This window comes from Cyanistes caeruleus, chromosome 4 (assembly GCF_971803275.1).
Source record: "Cyanistes caeruleus chromosome 4, bCyaCae1.hap1.1, whole genome shotgun sequence".
Classification (NCBI taxonomy): Eukaryota; Metazoa; Chordata; class Aves; order Passeriformes; family Paridae; genus Cyanistes; species Cyanistes caeruleus.
Genome location: NC_141704.1, coordinates 137,662 through 157,825, shown reverse-complemented (window position 1 = coordinate 157,825; position 20,164 = coordinate 137,662). Strand labels below are relative to the sequence as shown.

General features: G+C 51.9%; 1 protein-coding gene across 6 annotated transcripts; it reads right to left on the bottom strand.

Annotated features, from left to right (window-relative positions):
- Positions 1–933: 933 nt before the first annotated feature.
- LOC111923205 (hematopoietic lineage cell-specific protein) lies at positions 934–18,459 on the bottom strand. Of its 6 annotated transcripts, none has more exons than XR_015285988.1 (16): positions 18,333–18,459; positions 16,046–16,129; positions 14,799–14,872; positions 13,543–13,672; positions 12,259–12,369; positions 11,825–11,879; positions 10,375–10,485; positions 9,761–9,871; positions 9,100–9,155; positions 6,958–7,027; positions 6,619–6,710; positions 5,907–6,017; positions 5,140–5,449; positions 4,340–4,411; positions 3,343–3,574; positions 934–1,774 (listed from the first exon to the last, which is right to left on the bottom strand). XR_015285988.1 is itself a non-coding variant. In XM_023918891.2 (15 exons), exons 2-15 carry the CDS (start codon positions 16,127–16,129, stop codon positions 3,438–3,440), a joined length of 1,524 nt encoding a protein of 507 aa, XP_023774659.2. In that variant the 5' UTR covers positions 18,333–18,459; the 3' UTR covers positions 934–3,437. The 6 variants fall into 6 exon arrangements, 3 of the variants coding, with proteins under 3 accessions (XP_023774659.2, XP_023774660.2, XP_023774661.2); XR_015285989.1 differs by having other exon boundaries at positions 934–1,765; positions 3,364–3,574; XR_015285987.1 differs by lacking the exon at positions 934–1,774 and adding an exon at positions 2,255–2,943 and having other exon boundaries at positions 3,246–3,574.
- Between the last annotated feature and the right edge of the window lie 1,705 nt (positions 18,460–20,164).

Sequence of the window (20,164 nt, the reverse complement as noted above, 5' to 3'; positions counted from 1 at the left end):
AATACACAACAATATCTAATCTGCTCCAAAAGAAACCCACTGGAGACTGGGAACTGGGACTTAGGAGGCACACAGCCTTGTTGGGAGCAGTTTGCCATTTCTTAATGCACAACACATGCTGATTTTACTCTTCAGGGAAAGAAATGTTTCTGTAACCCACCTGTTGGGTTGGGCTCTTGCTCCTATCCAGACAGGTTGTGAGCCCCTCAGCCCTCTGTGCTATATGCCGTTCTGGATTCTAAAATGTCCTAGAAACACCCTCAGTCCAGTGTCACTGGGCACTTCAGAGTCTGACCAATGAACCCCTTTCTGAAGAGCCCCTGGAAAGGGGCAGCAGGAAACACAGCAGAAACTACACAAGGAAAAAGACTGGGGAAGTTACCTCAGAGAAACAAAAAATCCAAAGCACTCCAAACAAAAACCCCAAAGCTAACCAACCAGAAATCCAAACAAGAAACCTCTGGAAAATTACATTAAAATTGATAATTTTTAACCTGGATGCCAATGCACCCTTCCTGTGACAGACACAGCCTTTGGGTTTTCCAGGATCAAACACTGAGCAGGAATGCCACACTCCTGCCTGGATAGTACAGCCTTGGTCAACTGGTGGGTGGTCCAGAACTCACCTGCGAACCACACTGAACTCTAAAGCTTTAGTGTCACAGTGGGACCCTCTGCACACATTGCTGGCAGTGGCAGTGACTGGGGTGTGCTCCCACAGCCCCTCAGGTGTTCCCACAGCCCCTCAGGTGCTCCCACAGCCCCTCAGGTGCTCCCACAGCCCCTCAGGTGTTCCCACAGCCCCTCAGGTGCTCCCACAGCCCCTCAGGTGCTGTTCTACTCAGCTATCTCTGAGTAGATATCCCTGAGCAGCTTATTCCTGCTGTGATGGTACCTGCATCCCACAGAGTAATTATTATAATTACTAAGAGGTACTGGCTTGAGGGAGTGCTTTACTTTGCATTTCTGAAAACTGTTTTAAACATTAGCAATAAAATGTTTCCTTCTCTCTTTCCTCCCACTTGCCCAGCCTTTTCCCCACATCTGTGATGAAAAGTCAGGGGGCTTTTTCAGGAGTCTCCAGCAGGCAGAGGGGACACGAGCTGTCACAGAACCATCGGGACACAATTTGAGCCAGGCCAGAGCAGAAGCTGTGAGGGAGGGCACAGCCCCAAGGGACAGACACACCTATGCCCAAAAGGGGCACACAGACCATGTTCATGTTTTTCTGGTCCATGTTGCAAACATAAAAATGTTTCCTAAAATGTTTCCTAAAAATGGAAACCCTTCCTTGGAATAAACACAACTTGGCTTTCCAAGTGCTCTCTTCCCTGCCCCCTGACTAGGATGAGATCCAGGGCCACAGCAACTGACCAAAGTCCCAGAGCTCGTGCCCCTTCTGCTTTGCCTGGACTAGATTTGGTATTTCTGCTCTGGGAATTGCCCCATTGGGAACAGGACACAATCCTGCAGACCTGCTGGCTGACAGGTGGGGTAGCCTAGACAGAAGAGACCTTATACTGCACTCATATGCTCTTAAACCATCCCACCTTTCCCACCTGGAAGTGGATGGGAATCAAAATCTTCTTGGGCATAAGACAAAACATTCCCCCTGGCATTGCCAGTTTGTTCCTTGCTATGTAGATATACCAAGCTGAGCCAAATGAAGCTGATAACATGGGAAAGGTTGAAGCAGAGAGAGGCTGCCATGATTTGACACTGGCCAAATGCCAAGCACCCACAAAAGTCACTCACTAACTCTCCCCTGCCACAGCTGGGCAGAGGAGGGAAAAAAAATTAAATGAAGGGTTCAGGAGTTGAGATAAGGACTGAGAAAACACTTCACACCATGGTCTTCACCATGGCCTGCAGAGGAATCTTGGCTCCGGCGCTGAGCACTTCCCACCCCTCCGTCTCCACTGACCTTGGCGTCTCTGTGCTGTTTCCCTCACATGTTCTCACCTCCACCTCTTCCCTGACTAGGAAAAAACCAAAACTCTGCCCACTTTGTTTTGATTTTCTTCTTAAATGCATTATTCACAGAGGCAAGAGGTGGAATGTGTTGGTTTTGCACAGCCTGGGTATGGTAGCAAGGTGGGCCACAGAGGTGGCACCTCTGAGAAGCTGCTGGAAGTTTCTACCATGTCCGGCAGAACCAATCCCTGATGGCTCTGAAGATGGAACATGCTGCTGGCCAAGGCTGGGCCAGTTAGAGACAATGGTAACACCTCTGATATCAGATTACACAAGAAAGTCAAAACAAAGTGAGGAGCAATTTTAATTCCAGGTAGAGAAGAGGAGGAGGTGAAAACATGTGAGGGAAACAACATGGAGACACCAAGGTCAGTGGGGAAGGAGGGGCAGGAGGTGCTCCAGGTGCCCAAGCTGAGATTTGTCTACAGGCCATGGTGATGACCATGGTGAAGCAGCTGTACCCCTGCAGCCCATGGGGATCCACAGGGATGCAGAGATCCACCCACAGCCCATAGGGATCCATAGGGATGCAGAGATCCACCCACAGCCCATGGGGATCCACAGGGATGCAGAGATCCACCCACAGCCCGTGGGAATCCACATGGGATGCAGAGATCCACCCACAGCCCATGGGGATTCACAGGGATGCAGAGATCCACCCACAGCCCATGGGGATCCACAGGGATGCAGAGATCCACCCACAGCCCATGGGGATCCACAGGGATGCAGAGATCCATCCACAGCCCATGGGAATCCATGGGGAATGCAGAGATCCACCCACAGCCCGTGGGAATCCATGGGGATGCAGAGATCCACCCACAGACCGTGGGAATCCATAGGGATGCAGAGATCCACCCACAGCCCGTGGCAGAGGTGCCCACGCTGGAGCAGGTGGATGCTTGTGGAAGACTCGGTGGAGGGAGGGCCCTGCTTCCAGGCTGGAGCCGCTTGTCCTTGGAGGACTGCACCCTGTGGAAGAGAGACCTGTGCCACGACAGTTTTGGAAGGACTGCTGCTCACGAGAGTGGACCTGCGTCAGACAAGTTCACGGAGAACTGTCTCCCATGGGAGTGACCCCATGGTCTCACAGAGGAAGGACTCCTCTCCCACAGCAGTGCAAGAAAATCTTAGTGATAAACTGACCAAACCCCCCATGCCCTGTCTCCCTGCACTGTTGGTGGGAAGGAGAGAGGGGTTAGGGGGAAAAAAATGGCTTATTTTATTTCTCATTATCCTCCTCTGACTCTGTTAGTAATAAATTCATTTTGTACCTCTAAGTCAAGCCTGTTTTGGCCTTGGAGTGTTTTCTCCTGGTCCTTAGTTCACAAAGCCTTCATTAAATTTTTCCTTCCTCTGCCCAGCTGTGGCAGGGGAGGGTGAGTGAGTGACTTTCGTGGGTGCCTGGCATTTGGCCAGTGTCAAATCAAAATAGAGGCAAAGTTTGTAAGAAAGCAACTTGCACTTCATTGCAGAAGCTTCACATAATTTGCTGGGAAGAGGCCGACTCTGCCATGGCACTGTCCCTGCCACCAGCCTTCATCCACCATCTCAATGTGTGTGATTGTGTCATCAGGATCAAAAGAAATCTCATCATCTCCATCTGCAAAAATTGTCAAGAAAAGACAGTCACTCTCTGCAAAGAGAACCCCAGAGAGAGCTGGTTTGCATTCTTCCTCCCACCTTCCCCCAGGCAGAAGACAGAACAAGTGCTCTGATAACCCCCAAGAGTTTACCTCACCCAAACCCCACCCAACAGCACAGACAAAGCAGAGAAAGAGCAAGACCTCACAGATGGAAGATGAAGTTTCTCTGTTCCTATCCTGCTTTGGGCCAGGACAAGGCTAATTTTTTGCAGTAGCTGGGAGGGGCCATGATCAAGACATGGAGGTTATTCCATACCACCTCATGTCATTGCCAGGGGTGGGGGAAAGGGACACTCGATTCCAAGGAAGACAGGGTTTCTTCTGGTTGAGAAAATATTGCCTATTGCTGGGTGTTTTCCTGTGTGAATAATTTATTTTCTTATACCTTTGGTTATTAACATTGTTGCTGTTACTGTTTCCTTTCTTATTGCTGTTTCCAGTACATTGTTCTTATCTCAGCCTGTGATCTTTGCCTTTTTGTGCCTCCAATTGGAAAGGAGAAGTGATGCAGTTTTTTTTACTGGGAGTACTAAATTGGAGAATATCATTCCTACACAATGACAGTTCCCAAGTCAGGTCTCATTCTGCTTCCCAGGAGGCAGAAATTTAAACCACCAAGTCCCAGTCTTTTCTGCAGTGCTGATGTGGTGAACCCCCATGTCCCCGTTGCACAGCCCTGCCAGGGGACAGCACCTTCCCCTAAGCCCCGAGGGCAGACCCACCTCCTTGGTAATCGTAGAGAGCCACTGCGCAGAGCCCGGGGCTCTGCCCCTCGTAAGCACTGTCCAAGTTCCCTGCAGAACACGAGAGAGACAGATGAGACAGGCTGAAGCAGACACACTGTCCTGGTCAGTGCCACCCTCCAGCTCTGGGGAAGCACATCCAAACCCTGTGAGCAAGGAGAGGCGCACCACAGCCCAAAGCAAGGTGTGACTTCCCTCGCCTTCTTCAAGGAGACAGTTGGGTCCTGATCTTTCACCCTCCTCTCCCTAGAAAAAGGCTGGGAATAACTCCAACCTCTTCACCTGACAGCTCCAGTACCAGCAAAGCTGTGATGGAAGCACTGACAGTGGCCCATGCAGTTTGCTTCTGTGCTCGGACAAAGGCTGCCTGCACTCCTCACACCAGGAGACTCCACCAGACCAGGTCTCAGGAACACCAGCCATGTGAAGAATGGGCAGAACCAGAGGCACCCCCATTGCAGCACTAGTAGCCACTTGCCAGGAAATTGCAGCAAGAGCATCGGTCCACATCCAGCTTCTCCTGGGCCTGTGGCAGCCTCCTGCCCAGACCCCGACCCAGCAGATTCCTGCTGTCCGGTCCAGCATCCCATGCAGCTCATCTGCACCTTAGAGCTGAGCAGGGGGGTGGGACACAACCAAGAATTGATCATCAGAAACTGCTATCCTGACCACAGTGGACTTCAGGATAAAAATTCCTCTGGGCTTTGTCCCATACATCCAGTGAGGTTAGTGGAAAGGTACAAGCTCCCCAAGACATGGGCTTTTCCATCAGTACTCACCCAGGTGGGGCTGGCTCTGTCTGGGCTCCTGAGGAAGGATCACCTCATAGTCTTCACCTCCATCTCCTCCAAAGTCATAGGTAGCATCCAGCTTTCCCAGCGGGGCTGGCAGCTCCTCATAGTCAGCACCTCCACTGGTAATGTCACAGTAGTCAGAGGATTCTGGCAGCTCCTCATAGCCTCCATCAGCATCCAGACTTACGCTGTAGGTGGGCTGACCCTGGCTGGGGACCTTGCACTGGTCTGCATCCAGATCTGCTGGCCTTGGTGGCAAAGAGGGTGGTGCTTCTTCATCCTCCCTTTTGGCCTCCTGCCATGAGGTGGGAAAGTAACAGGAAAGTCACTTGCAAAGCACTCAGTGCAGGCAGTTCTTCCCTGACTCCTAGGACGTGACACAAGGCAGCCCCTTTCCTGTTGCCAGGGCACAAATAGAGCATCATTCCCTGCACACCAGGGAAACAGCTGAGCTACTCGGGCCTTCCTGAACCGGCAGCTGGGATTGCTCTGGAGACCCTCAGGACTCAGGTGTTTGAACTCTGTTCATACTTCACCACAGCCCACTGTAGCCCACCACACTGACCCACACCCGGAGCTTGTCCCATGGGGTCAGGTGCTGTGCAGCCATGTCCCATCCCCATCCCAGTGCTCCCCCTTACCCTTCCAAAGCTTCTCACACCCTGTGGCTGTGCTCCACATCTTCTGGCACATAAAGTACAGCCCCTCTCAGGTGCAATCCCCTCCCCAGCTCTCCCAGGCTGCCTTGGCACCTGTTCTCCTGGTGACATGGGCTGGTCCCCAGCAGTGCTCCTGGCTACCCTTGCTGGTAGGGCTGGAGGGGCTGCCCCAGTGTGCTCCTTCTCTCTCAGAGGGATTTCCTGCTAAAGAAAAGCCATCAGACCACTCAGTCCCTTTGAACAATGGCTGTTCACATTCCCAACAGAGCAATTCAGAACATTTTCCTTCACCTACAAACCTGCTCTGGGCCTGGGCACTCACAGGCTGGTGACAACAGTGGGGCAGTCCCGAAGAGGACCATTGTGGTGGGGGGACAGCTTCACTGTTAACACCCCTTTGTCCTCTGAGTGCAGGAACAGTACCAAACGGTGAGGCAGCTAAGCACAGGGGCTGGGTGCCATCTCCAGTTTGCTGGGATGCATCCCACATACAGACTGCTGGGATAGCAGTGCTGGGGAGCAGTAACCACATTGTTTGCCAAGCACCAGCGGCAAAAGAAGCTGGGGTCAGAGTACAGGCACCATGGCTGGGTGCAGGTATGTCCTTATATGAGTGTTTGGTGTGCTGAAAAGGAAAGTCCAGTGACAACTGTGAAGCTTGGTGGCCATTCTTGGCAGACGCAGGGAAGCAATTTGGGCAGGAGGTTACCCTCAAGAGACTAGGTAGAAGGACATGGAGCTGAAAAGCTCTGAGGAAGTCTGTGTCATGAGTCTTGGAGGACATGGCAAGACAGCCCTGGCTCACCTGCTGCCGGGCCTGCCTTCTGCTCTCTTCCTCTGCTGACTTGGCCATGTGTTCAAACCGTGACCGCAGGCTGCTGGTGCCACTGGAAGCTCCTGTGAGGAGAGAGCTGATTGACTCAGCCCTATGTCTTCTTTCCACCACCCCAAGCATCCAGGAGAAACCCAGACCTCTGCCTCTTCCAGAGAAACTTGTAGTTCAGCCACCTTCTCCTGTCCTCCAGCCCAGGTTAAATCTCCAGCCCAGCACAGCCCAGCACAGCACACACCCGCCAGCATGCTGCCATGGAGGGACTGTGAGGCCCACAGCTTCCTAAGCCCAGGGCTGGTACTCGGGTCTCACCTGCCTCCAGGGGTCTTGTTTTCTCATAGGAGGAGGTGGGAGCTGCCATCTCATCAAAGCCAGCAGCACTCTGCAAGAGGAAGTGAAAGAATTGCTCAGCTTGTTGGGCAATGCCTGCCAGTGCTGGCTCTGGGTACTGGTGATGGCAAGCTTTGTTCCCAGCTGTGTTTGTCCTCACCTGTACACCTGCTCTGGCCCAGGGGACGCTGTTGGCTGCAGTCCCCACTTGTAACACCTCCCTGTCCTAGGGACGTGCCTGCTGTCCCCTAGCCAAGGACGCAGGTGTCCCTGCCCAAGAGGTGGCACTGAGAGCTGGAAAGGAGCTGTGGAGCCCAGCAGGAGAGGCTGAGCAGTGGCACGGGACAGCAGGGCTGGCGGCACTCCCCGTACCATGGCAAGGAGCTGCGGATGCCTGGCAGGATGCCTGGCCTCTGCCTCTTCCCCAGGCCCAGGGAATGCGTCCATCCCTGCACTCCCCATGGCATGAGGCCTGAAAGCACTTCCCTGCTGGGTGCAGAGCTGCCTCACCTGCTGTGTGTGCAGTGGCACAGGCTGGAAACCAGCACCTGTGTGTGAACACTGCTGGCATCACTGTGGTGATACCATCCTTCAGGAGGTATGGAAAGAGGTTGAACTGGGAATAGCATCGGTGGGGAGGGGACAGGAAAACCAAAGTGAGATAGAGAAGGCTTAAGGGTTTATCTGCTTTCATGAGAAAAATACCTCATGCAAAAAGAAACAAGCGGGTAGGAGCCACTTTTCAGCCTGACACTTTACACCAGGTGCTGCCTGCAGGTGTCACAATAGGCTGGTGGCCGACTGCAGACAGGGAGCCCCGACAGCAGCTCTGCTCTTCCTACAGAAAACACACCTGAGCAGGCAAACCAGCCTGCAGGCTCAGAACCAGGTGTCCACAGGTCACAGCAGAGGCCTGGACGTGCTGTGTGTATGACAGCATTTGTATTTTGTGTGAGCCTTAGTCTGATACTGAGTGTCCAGAACTCTACCAAAGGGGAGATCAGGCTGCCTGAGGATTTGTTATACTCTGCTCTGGTGCTGCGAGTTCAGCATTTCTCCACTCCTGAGGACCAGGCAATCTGAAACTTAGTTACCTGCCAAAAAAATCCTTATTTTTAACATGTCTGTTTATGCTTCAGTACTCTCAAAATGCACAAATTTATGTTCACTTTGAGTCCAACAAGAACTGCTTATCTCCTCTCTGCATCCATCTTCCCAAAGGACCCACAGCCCTTTTACCAAGTCCTCATCTGCTTTTGCATATTGTTTTTGACCACATAAAAGATTGCCTTTTGTCAGTGCCCCTCCATTTGCTGTTGTTAAATTCACAGATAGCACTAATCTCTTCTGAGGGCAGGACAATATTCCCTCTCTGTTGCTGGCCCAGCCTACACAAGACAGCATGGACAGGACCATGTGGGGTGTTTTGGGGTGTTTGTATCCTCCCCTGCTTCCTCAGGCTCCCAAGGACAGCAATGTTGGTGCTGTACCAGGCACAGCACCGTGCCCCCCAGCAGGGGAAGGAGGTTTCAGGGGGGGCACTCTCACTGCCTCTTCCAAATGCCCCAAGATTTGCATCTTTTAGGCTATCCACATCCACACAGATCACCACCCACTGGCAGGACGCCCTGTGGGGACCAAGCCTTCAGGGCAGTCTGCCAAGCACAGAACTGAGCCTCACTCAGGGATGGGGCTGCAGAGGAGGCTTTGTCTGGGATCAGCCCAAACAGAAAACCTGAACCAGCAACTTGGTGAGCTCTTCTCATGCACAGCAGATTGATCTATACCAATCCCATCCCTGCTGGAGTTTGTCAAGGTGTGCAGGAAGATTTAGCACCTGAACAGACCGTGAGGCACTCCTTGATAGGAGTGAAAAACCTGCAGAGGGTAACAAACAGCAGAGAAGTGAGGAGCGACAGAGAGTGCCACGAGGAATTCCCTGCATTAGTCTCCCCAGGCTGCATCCCTCTGCACCCTCTGGTATTTCACTCTCAGCCAGTTTCTTCTTGCCACAGCTGTGCACGGGGATCTCACTGGGAGCTATGCACCTCCACTGTGCTTCTCTTTCAGCTGGGCAAAAAGCAGTGGTTAGGAGCAAGCAATTGCTGGCTGCAGCAGTCTTACCTTATCCACTCTATCCTTCTGGACACCATAACGGCCTCCAAACCCCTTGGCATAGTCTGTATGGAAAAATGCAATTTTATAGTATTTTGTATTTTGCATGCACCTCTGACTTCAGTATGCTGTGACCAATTAAATGACTTTGCATGTGCTATCTCTAGTTAGTTCCATATGTGATGAGATACAGATAAAGCTAAGTGCTCTGGACAGTAGCTTTTAGGACTAATCCCTCCCTCCTTTCAGCTGAGGGTGCAGGGTGCAGGGCTGTAGATGCCAAACCCGAGCCCAAGGCACCAGGGTGAGGCCAGTCACCCCAGCTGAGTGGAGCGTGGCCCTGTTCATGAGGTCAAACATGCTGCACACAAGGCAGTCCTGGGATCTGCTCTGCCTCATTCCTCTGTGCTCACCCTCACAATGAACTTATGGTCAGGAACATCCCTCACAGAGAAAGCACTGCAGAGTGTGGGAGTCCTGATTGAGGGACTCACATTCTATGTCCCCCACTAATCCAAGGTTCCACCTACTCTGCCCCTGTGCTTTGGGGTTCAGTGTGTCTCAGCTGCTCTGCCATGTGCTGGATCTCTTACTATGAACCACAAGCTCCAGACACAGGTCTGTGTGAGCTCCAAGGAAACTGCTACCACCTCTGGCAACATTGCCCAACCTCTCTGGGATGCGTGGGGTTGCACTTCTTCCTGATGGTCCCAGCCAAGGGCGTTCTTGTCTTGACGATCCCTCTGGACCCCAAACTTCCCACCAAAACCCACGGAATAGTCTTCAGCCACAGGGATCCAGATTGGGGCATGGAAGAGAATACACAAGGGAGGGAAGGAGATGAGTGGCAGCAGTGTGAGTTCAGGTTTTCCATGCCCAGGACTTAGAGAAATGCATAGATCAAGGCCAGATTTCCCCACTGGTGCTGCAGCAACAGCCCTCCCTCATCCCTGAGATATGTCACCTGCTATTAGCACCTGCCTGGGCTTCCCCTTCAGCCTTCCTTTGACATGCTGTCCAAGAGATTCCTATGTCCACAGAACTCTTCTGCTTCTCTTCCTTTAGCCTGAACTCTTTTCAGCAGTCATGTACTATGCAATGGCTTTCCTCACCTGGCCCATTCCCAACCGCTCCTGTAGCTCTTCTACCATTCTTGCAGCAGATTGCAAATGTCCTTAGTCCCAGCAGGCACAGTCCCCACTGTCTGCTCCCCACCTCAGCTGCCTCCCCCAGCTCCCCCAGCCCCCTCAGATTCCCCCACCTCACCCGGTTGCCGTGGCTCACCTTTCTGAGACTCATGCTTCTCTGCCTGGCTCTTGTAGTCAAATCCCAGAGCTGCTTTGTCCACCTTATCCCTTTCCACTCCGTAACGACCACCAAAGCCCTTGGAATAATCTGAGGTGGTATATGGAGTCAAATGCTGCCCCCAGCATGGGGCTGGTGAGGACAAGATAGGGAGCAGCACTGAAAAGTGCCACCAGGGCAAAGGGACAGCAGCAGAGATTAGGAAATTATGGATTTATGCACGACAGAAAGTGAAGGGTTGGAGGGGACAGAGTGGATGGCAGGGAGCACCACAGATGAGAGCCCAGAGGAATGGGGTCACAAGGCAAATGGGGGTCAGGGCACCAGGAGACACAGCAGGCCAGGAGGAAAGGAAGAAAAGTGACATGCCAAGGACACTGGGAGCTCTGTCACCCACGAAGGCAAAGCAAAGCAGGACTTGGGCACTGACAGCCAGCACATCAGTCCCTCACCCACCTCCAGAGCCAGGATTTCAGCTTGTAGTCTGCCAGCCTCAGAAAAGGGCTGTGAGTAAGACACTGAGCCTCGGGAGCACAGGAATGGCAGAAGGGCTGACATTTGCTGTAGTGGAATCTCAGCTTCCACAAAGGTGCACCTGAGCCTGGGGATTGTCACCAAGGCTGAACCCTCCTTTCTGCAGACTTGCTCCCACTCATCTCCCTGGCACACTGGCCACTGTGTGAGAGCACAGCACCTTGTGCCTTCCTTTTTCCAAACTGAAACCAGTGATCCATTAATGACTTCAACCATGTTCAGCTGTTTTCTAAGGACAGCCTGGTTATTAGTGGCTGATTCCTGAGATGTTTCAGCTTCCATCCTAATTCCTGGCTGTACAGACTCCTCTTTTCAGACACCTGCCTGTTCAGTCTCTAAACTCTGCCCTTCAGGAGTAAACTGGGGTCACCTCTCCCTGTTCCCTAATGCTATTCTCACAGGTCTGCATTTCATGGGACTAAGTTGAGGCTTCTTTGACAACTTCATCTTTACCAATCCACGGAGGCTGTGATCTAGAGAAATATGTGATGAAATTTGGATGCTTTGTAGGGTTTTGCTTTCATATCCATTGCTGTGCCTTTCCTTACAGGGCTGATTTTCCAGCAACCACTTCTCAAGTGTGACAGTGCTCAGGCTTCCTCTGGAGCAGTTCTACAAAGGGCTTTGAGAGGAGAGGGAGAACCAGCCATCCATCTCAGGGTGGGGGTGTCTCCTCTGCTCAGCCAGGACAGGGTTTGCACCAAAGCAAAGCACAGAGACAAGCAGGAGGTACAGTGACAGGACAGGGGCGAATGGGGCCACAAGGGTGATGGACTGGAAACGGGAATCTGAAACAAGGGACAGGAGACTGTGCCACAGCCAACAGCATGGCATGCTGGCAGCAGAGGAGAAGCTGGGCAAAGGGTCAAGGGGCCACATATGCCCATGGACTTGCCTTTCTGGGATGAGTGTTTCTCCACCTCACCCTTGTATTCAAAGCCCAGTGCAGACTGGAACAAGAAGGGGAGGACTGTCAATCATCCCGAAGGCCAAGATGGATCTCAGCCTCCCTTCCCCTGGGGCCAGGCTATTACTGGCTCCCTGTCTTGTGCTGCAGCATGCAGGGGCAAACACCACAGCCCCTGGACAAACAGTGTTCTGCCTGGATCAGGCCCACCACAGCAATGCACACCAGTTCCCTCCACAGCTGCGCCCCACTGTGTCATCGGTCACTGCCCTGTACAGGTGAGCTGTGCTTCAGCAACACCACGGCACAGGGCACACCCTGCATGCTCCAAGCTTTGAAAACAGTCACAGACTGGCATGCAGCAGTGCTCTAGGGGCAGCACAGGCCACAGGTACATATTTCAGCTGCACTGTCCAACACACCTTGTCAGCTCGGTCCCGCTGGACTCCAAACTTGCCACCAAAGCCCTGGGCTGCATCTGTCTGGGAGGAGTGCTTCTTAACATCAGCAATGTATTCGTGTCCTACTGCACACTGAGAGAAGAGACAGTGACATGAGCATCCATGGGGGACAGGCAGAGACACCACAGCTGCTTCCACATGCTGCTGACACGCTCGCAGCCACAGGGTAACAGGTCCAAGCTGACCCGTGCTCTCCACATGGCCTTTGCCAGCAGCAGCTCTGCTCTCAAGGGCTGTCATCTCACAAACTATACCCACTGCCAGCTCATTAAGCAAAGTGTAGGATGCCAAAAGCCAGCTGCTCTCGAGTGCTGGTAGAGTTGCACAGTGGATAATCACAAGGGAGACAAGAGAAAAGTGCAGATAGGCACACACAGCCGAGAACTGCAGGCAGAGGTCTGGCACCCATTCCCTGTTCTGTATCTGACAGCCAGGGCCAGCAAACCTGGCCACAGGCCAGGCCAGGATCCTGCTCTCCCTGCTGGAGGTGCTGTGGCCAGGAACCACAGACACTCTATGCCAAAATGGAAGAGCTGTGCTCACACTCTGCTGGACCACAGTGAGGGTGCTTTTGTTGAGCAACTGGCCTTTGTCCAGTTCCACGAGGATGCTGCAAGTGTTCAGCTTCTGTCCCTTCCCCTGAGGACCGTGTGCAGTTCCTGACTGCAACGGCTCTGGCAGGGAGAGAAGGGAATTTTTGAGGACAGTCTTTCTCACCTTGCCATCCTGGCATTGTTCAATCCCACAGTTCCACCTATGGAACTCTACTGCAATCTAATAATCTCACTTCTGAGAAAGAAGCATTAAAAGCTGAAAGGTGCAGGAAGAAGTGTGGTAATGATTACCACAAAACATAGACCAGATCTGATGTATAGGGCCATATTTTGGGGAGATATGAGGTCTGTAATGCAGAAATATGAGGAGAGGAGGGAATTACTATACATTAGTTCTCCAAGTAGGGAAGCACCAGATTTAACTGTTATGCAGCAGGCTTGAGCAGCCACAGAACATCCTTCACAGCTAAAGGGAGCATTGCGAATAAGTTGTAAAGACAAGTTACAAAAATGAAATCAAACAGACCCTGGAGAGAGATTATGGGTTAGCTGAACATGTGTGAATCTGTGCAGCCATGCAAACTCTCCATTCTCTCCCTTCAGGGTCAGGCCAGAAAACAGGGATGCCCCTTCCCTTTATGAGAAAAGAACTTTTCCACTGGGGCTCAAGGAAGCCTTTCACAGCTGTTACCTTATCCATTCGGTCTCGCTCTGTTCCAAATTTGCCCCCATAGCCATAGGATGCCTTGGGGCCGGTTTCCAGCTCCTTCTTCTTGATGACCTCATGTTCCTCTGATACCTTGTTCCTCAGCTGATGGATGCTGGACACAGAAACAGGGCAGGTCAGTGTGGAATTTTGCAGAGCCATGCAGCTCTCTGGAGCATCCCTGTGTCCCTGTACCATCCAAAACCCAGCGGGACACACACGAAGGACCAGCTGCCTGCGCAGGGCTCCCCTGGGTGCCAGCCACACACACAGCTGCTGTGCCCGAGAGGGCACTCCGGGGTCTGGCAAGGGCCCAATGGGCTCAGGGGGACATCCAGCCCCTCTCCTGCAGCCCTGGTTCAGGGCTACACCCCGACCTCCTCGGGAGCCCACACCTTCCTTTTTCCGACTGCTGAGCGGGCTGTCCCGAGGCAGGGAAGGAGCGGGCAGCCTTTGCACCGGGGCAGCGCCATGTGCAGGTGTTCGCACAGGTTCCTGCAGGTTCCGTGTGCAGGTTCCGTGTGCAGGTTCCGTGTGCAGGTGTTCGCACAGGTTCCTGCAGGTTCCATGTGCAGGTGTTCGCACAGGCTCCTGCAGGTTCCGTGTGCAGGTGTTCGCACAGGTTCCCTGTGCGGGTTCCCTGTGCAGGTTCCGTGTGCAGGTTCCCTGTGCAGGTTCCCTGTGCAGGTTCCCTGTGCGGGTTCCCTGTGCAGGTTCCCTGTGCAGGTGTTCGCACAGGTTTCCTGTGCGGGTTCCCTGTGCAGGTTTCCTGTGCGGGTTCCCTGTGCGGGTTCCCTGTGCGGGTTCCCTGTGCAGGTTTCCTGTGCAGGTTCCGTGTGCAGGTGTTCGCACAGGTTCCCTGTGCGGGTTCCCTGTGCGGGTTCCCTGTGCGGGTTCCCTGTGCAGGTTCCGTGTGCGGGTTCCCTGTGCAGGTTCCGTGTGCGGGTTCCCTGTGCGGGTTCCCTGTGCGGGTTCCCTGTGCAGGTTCCCTGTGCGGGTTCCCTGTGCAGGTGTTCGCACAGGTTCCCTGTGCAGGTTCCCTGTGCAGGGAGCCGCAGAGCGTGGCCCCGGGGAGCGCTCCCGGCCCGCCGCAAGCCGGCCCGGCTGTGCCCGCGGAGCCGCCCCGCTCTCCCCAGCAGGGCCGCTCCCCACCACGGCAGGGCTCGTTCTGTCCCCGGTGCCGCTACCGCACGCCCCCCGGTGCCCCCCACTCCCCGGTCCCGCTCCCGGGCCGCACTCACTCGATGTGCCCGGCGCGGCCGGAGCCCTGGATGGATTTGGCTCCCCAGCGCTGCTCCCGCTCGCTGATGTCGTTCTGCGGGACGAAGCGCGGCCGTCAGCCCCGGCCCGCACGGGCTCGGTTCGCTCCGTCCGACCCCATCCCCGCCGGGCAGGGCAAGGCAGGGCCGGGCCGGGGGCTCCGACCCACTCCGCAGAGCCGAGGTGACACCCGAAATGTGCGGAGTTCACTGTTCGGGAAAATACTCCAACAACCGCAATGACCTCAGGCCTGGCTATCACAGCCTTGTGTAGTTGCTTTTTGGAAGGTCTGAACATATATTCGGCAAAATGAAGCATCAATAAAGTCTTTTCTAATATGCAAGAAAGCTGAAAATATGTATATATGAAATAGAATGAAAAAATCACTACAAAGTCTTTTTCTGTTCATGCTTAGTTTGAATGCTTCCACAAATAGAATAAATTAGTAAAAAAAAAAAAAAAAATCGACAGTGTAGATCTTTCCTAAAACATTAGTGACTTGAAGCTGTGATAAAGGAATTTGATTTTTGCCCTAAACTAGAATTTCTTACTGGAAATACTTAGGCAAGACTGAACCTCGAAAACAAAGGAATCATGTCCAACTGGAGAGGTTTATTAGAAAAGTAACAGAACCAAATGGAAAATGACAATCATGACCCTGTATGAATGCAGGGGGTTCCCCAGGCCAAACCCATCTGCTCCCTCACCAGCTCACTCAAACTAGATAGAAAACAAGAGTGTAAGAGGCACAGAGCTTCATCTGTGGCAACCTTGATCAGTCAACCTGCACAAGTTGACTGTTAATAGAGTAGGATTTTTCATCTGGAAAAAAGATGAACAAGGGAAATCCTGGATTCTGTACAGTTACAAACCGTGTGGGACAGAGAAAATGTGTTTGCTGTGTCTTGTAACGTGTAGAAGAGAAGAGAAGACAAGGGAAGTTACCAGGGAGCAGGTTTAAGAAACTCTGCCTATTCTGTACTCCTTCAGTACCATTACTTGTGGTCAGACATGAGGTGTGCAATGATGTAGGAAGTTCTGGAGATTAAACTTGGATGCATCAGGAGTGGCTCAGACAGGTGACCTGCTAGTACCTGCGAGGAGCTGATGGCACTTGGTTGATCCTGCCCTGCCAGTGGTGCTGCAGCTGTACCGAGCCCCGAGCAAGTGCCCAGGGCCAGGAGCTCTTCACACCACCAGTACAAAAGTTGCTACACCAGACACTCACCACGAAATCAGGGTCCGTGTCCCAGTCGTCTCCCTGAGCCTCCACTTTCACTGACACGTCGTGTCCCACAGCTGCTTTCCACATCTGCACAACAAGGACATGGTGTCACACCCAGGGGGACCACCCATGGCTCAGTCACAGCAGAACTTGGGCTGTAAGGGGCCCTTACAGGCCACCTGTCCTCACACATCTGTCCCTCAAAAAGCACAGGGCACTCCAAAATAGCTGCTCCTGAGCCCTAGCACTTCTTACAGCAAAACACACAGAGAGTGTAGGTGTAAACCGCAGCCTTCATGCACCCTGACTCTGCAGCAGGAACACACACCTTATGATAATGTAAATGAATGCTGCATCCAATTACCAGATTCTGCTTTTCCAACACATATTAATTTTCTGTGCTGTGGGAGGCTGTTCCCTGCATTACTCCCCCTATGAGCACGGTCACACACAATACTATGGCGTGCTCCAGCACCGTGACACTGCTGCTGGAACTCAGGTGGACTCCTCAAGCCTCTTGTCTGCTTTACAACCTTTTAATCCCTGCCCAATAGCCTAGAGAAGGGTTAGAGCAAGGCTGGACAGTGGTGTGACAGGGCTGGTGCTGTGTGGTGTTCATGTCTGCCACGTGGACAAAATGGGAAATGGGGCTAAAAGCACTGTAGGGCTAAACTGGCTGAGGCTGTGGTGGAACCGCTTCTGCAGGCCTGGAGGAAGTGACAGGCTCAGGAAGAGGAAATTAAAAGTAATGCGAAATCTATGTTTCATTTTCAAGGTGACCATGAAAAAACTGTAATGAAAAAGCTCCCTCTCCCCTTCCCCCCCAAAAAAATGAGTTTTTACAAAATGAGAGAGAGAGAGAGAAAAGATAAGTTGGCTGCCCCTACACCTCAGAGCAATCACTCTTTTCAGAGCCCCATCCCTTCCTATCCTGCCCCTTTTACTGCCTGCAGTGTTGAGGAACCGCAAGTTCTCTGTGTCACCCAAAGCAAATTTTTTGTGGAGCATAGAGAAAGATGGAAGAGAATGTTCAGGAAAGACTGAGCTGAGCCCTGTTCTCCATCACACCAAACTGTGACCAAATCAACAGGAAGAAAGAGACCTCTTGTGTGCTGGATCTTCAGTTAACAGCAGCTTTTACCATGTGCTGCCCCTCACTCCCATGGCTGTATGGAAGCCTCAGACAGCCCCGAGCACTTGGGACAATTGCTGTCTTTGAAAGCAAAATGTTTATGCTGAGTAATAAAGTAATTCTCTGTTTGTGCTAAGTAATTAACTGTTCCACATCAAAAGTGGGAATAAGTGCTTAAGTGAATAACCTTATGGTTTAGTGCAGTGCACTGCTCAGTTTTAAGCTGACCTTTCCAGATGAGTTTCAGGTTGTTCTTTCTGGAGAATCAGCACTGTAAGACCAGGGAGTGAAGAGAACAGCAACCAAATGAGCACAGCAGAGATTATTATTTCTTTTGTTAAATAGAGGCCAAGCTAGTCAGCTAAGAGAGAAGATCAAGGGCTAAGGCCGATATACAGTGGAGACCTGGTTTTAGGCCTTCTCCAGGTGCCTCAGGACCATAGCTGGTCTGACATTCCCCACGGACAGCAATCCAGTGCCAAACTGAATGCAGCTAATTGCAATTAGAATCAGGGGAAGCAGAAAGGCTCATGTAGACAGCACAGCCCCCTCTAACACCACCTTTCTCCTTTTTCCCTCCCTCATTTATTGGCATCTCTCACGCCAAAGATTTTAAGTTTGTTGCTCATTTTTGTAAAGCATAAACCAGCAGTAATAACCAGCTATCACAGGACTGCTCGTCATCAGGACAGCTGATGTGAGCTCAAATAAGATGGTTGAAGGTTTTAAATGCTGCTGTAAATGGTTCCTGACCACCCATTCTCCAAAGGTATCCACCATGCATTATGGGAACTGTGACAAAGCACAGGCTGTAATCTCATCTTGAGGCTCGGGACACAGTCTATAAGAGAAATATCAGCCAGGGTAGCATCTCAGCCCTTTTTTTGTCCCATTTTCCCGTGGAAAACATCCACTACAGCACAAATACAGGGCTAACACACAGCACAGCTGTGCTGGTATATTTGGAAATGTGGTTCTTTAGACCCTCAAACACAAGAACCACAATGATGACAGGACAACAGCCTGGGAAGCACATGCCAAGCACTGTCCACCTAAACATGTTTGGTCAGGAAGGAGTTGTCTTTGCCCACTAAACGCTACACTTCTTTGTAGTCATTTCTCCCTTTCCACTCCCAAAAGCCCCTCAAGTTTTCTTACCTTTAAAGGCTCACCAGTTCCTGCTGGCAAACTCGCTGCTTTTTTCTCAGGCACCTGCTTCCAGCAACAGCTTTGGGCCTGTGTCTGCTCCGAGTTCCTGTTTTAACTTCAGCCTTTTTCACTTCCTGCATCCCAGCCCCCAGCTCTACTCAAGTCATGAGTCGAAGAACTGGCCCTAGTGCTGCAGTTCCCCTGCAGGCTGCCTCTGAGACACCAATACAGAGCAGACCCAGAGCTTCCCCACCAGCACACTGGATTCCATCAGGTCCCAGCACTCCTTGTGTTTTAAAGAAGACTCTTACATGGGTATTAAAAACAAAGTTCTGGTGGAGGCACAAATCCTGGAGCCACGTCTTGAGAATGCCTTTTACTTTCAGTATCTCTCCCCATTACTTGGAGAATTGAGAACACTAACTGTGCTCCTGAACCTTTTCCCATTCTGCCCAGGGCCCTGAAAACTCCTTCGATCAAGCTTGGACTTCTTGTTGCAACACCACCAGTACCCACAAGAAAGAACCAGAGTAGGCACAGTCCAAAGGCTGCACTGAACTTAAGTCAGTTGTCTGTGACATCCCTGTCTCGGGGTCCTGGGAGGCAGCAAGCACTCCTGAGGAGTCTAGCACATGGGTGCTTTCATTGTGCTCAGGCGTGACTCACCTGTGACTGCACCCTTCTCTCGTTTCTCCTCTGCACTGGCCTCACTGCAGCTCTCATCATGAGAGGTGGGTTGAGCTGCCCTCAGTGAGGCCACCTGCACAGGTTCCTTGCACCTCCTTCTGTGCTTTGTCTGCCATTCCCAGATCCTCACACCTGTCCTGCAAGGGGAGCTGAGAGGATCAGGAGGGTTCCCCTTAGAGCTCCATGCAGTAACCTGCACCCACTCCTCCCTACCCCTGATGTTGCCTTCCTCCTGGCACAAAACCAGACCCTGTCCCAGCCTCAGTGCTGGTGCTGAATTGGCACGAGTGTCCCAGGGATGACAGAGCACAGCTTCATTGGCTCCTTCTCAGGCTCTAGTGAAGACAGATCAAAAATCAAGGCAGGACAGGTCCATTGGAGAAGAAACAAAACGTTGAAATGTTTGTGACAGGAAACACCAGCTAAAAGGCTCCGTCTTTCATCATGTCAAATCACAAAGCTGTTCAGTCAGACCAGGAGTTCCTTTTGAGGTTTTATTCCTCTATTTAATCTAAGCTATAAATGTTCTATCTGCAGGTGTAAAGCATTTAAAGGTAGCTGAGGCATTAGAATCATGTCTTTCTTCAGTTCAGGAAAAAATGCACAGGCTTTAGGGAAACACGCTTTGCTTATAATCCTTGCTCCTTTTAAACACAGTGGAAACATTACCTACAACCTTACAACACCCCAATTCTGGCTTTTGTTCCAATGGTGATGGGGGACTGTAGTAGTGACTGTGAACAAGGGTACCTGATTTAGGCTGCAGAAAGTTGGGACAGTTTATCTGTCCCATGGGAATTATCAGCATGTTCCAGCTCACTGTTGCCAACTTCTGTATCTCTCCTGGGATTGCACAACTCTTAACAGGGTGCAGTGTTCAGGCAAATGTGGAAAAGTAAACCCTAGTGCATACTGTTTTACTGGAATTGCTTTCACAATGCATGCAATAGTTTGGGTTGGAAGGGACCTTAAAAATCATTAGTTCCACACACCCCTACCATGAGACATTGCCTATTCAAGTGCTATTTCCTTATTTTGTCAGCTGAAAAAGGCTGAGCAAGAGGTGAGATAGGGAAAAAAGGTCATCACCTAGGCATTCACACTATATAAAGAAACAGAGCTTCTGCAACCATCACACAAGGCAGCACACACAA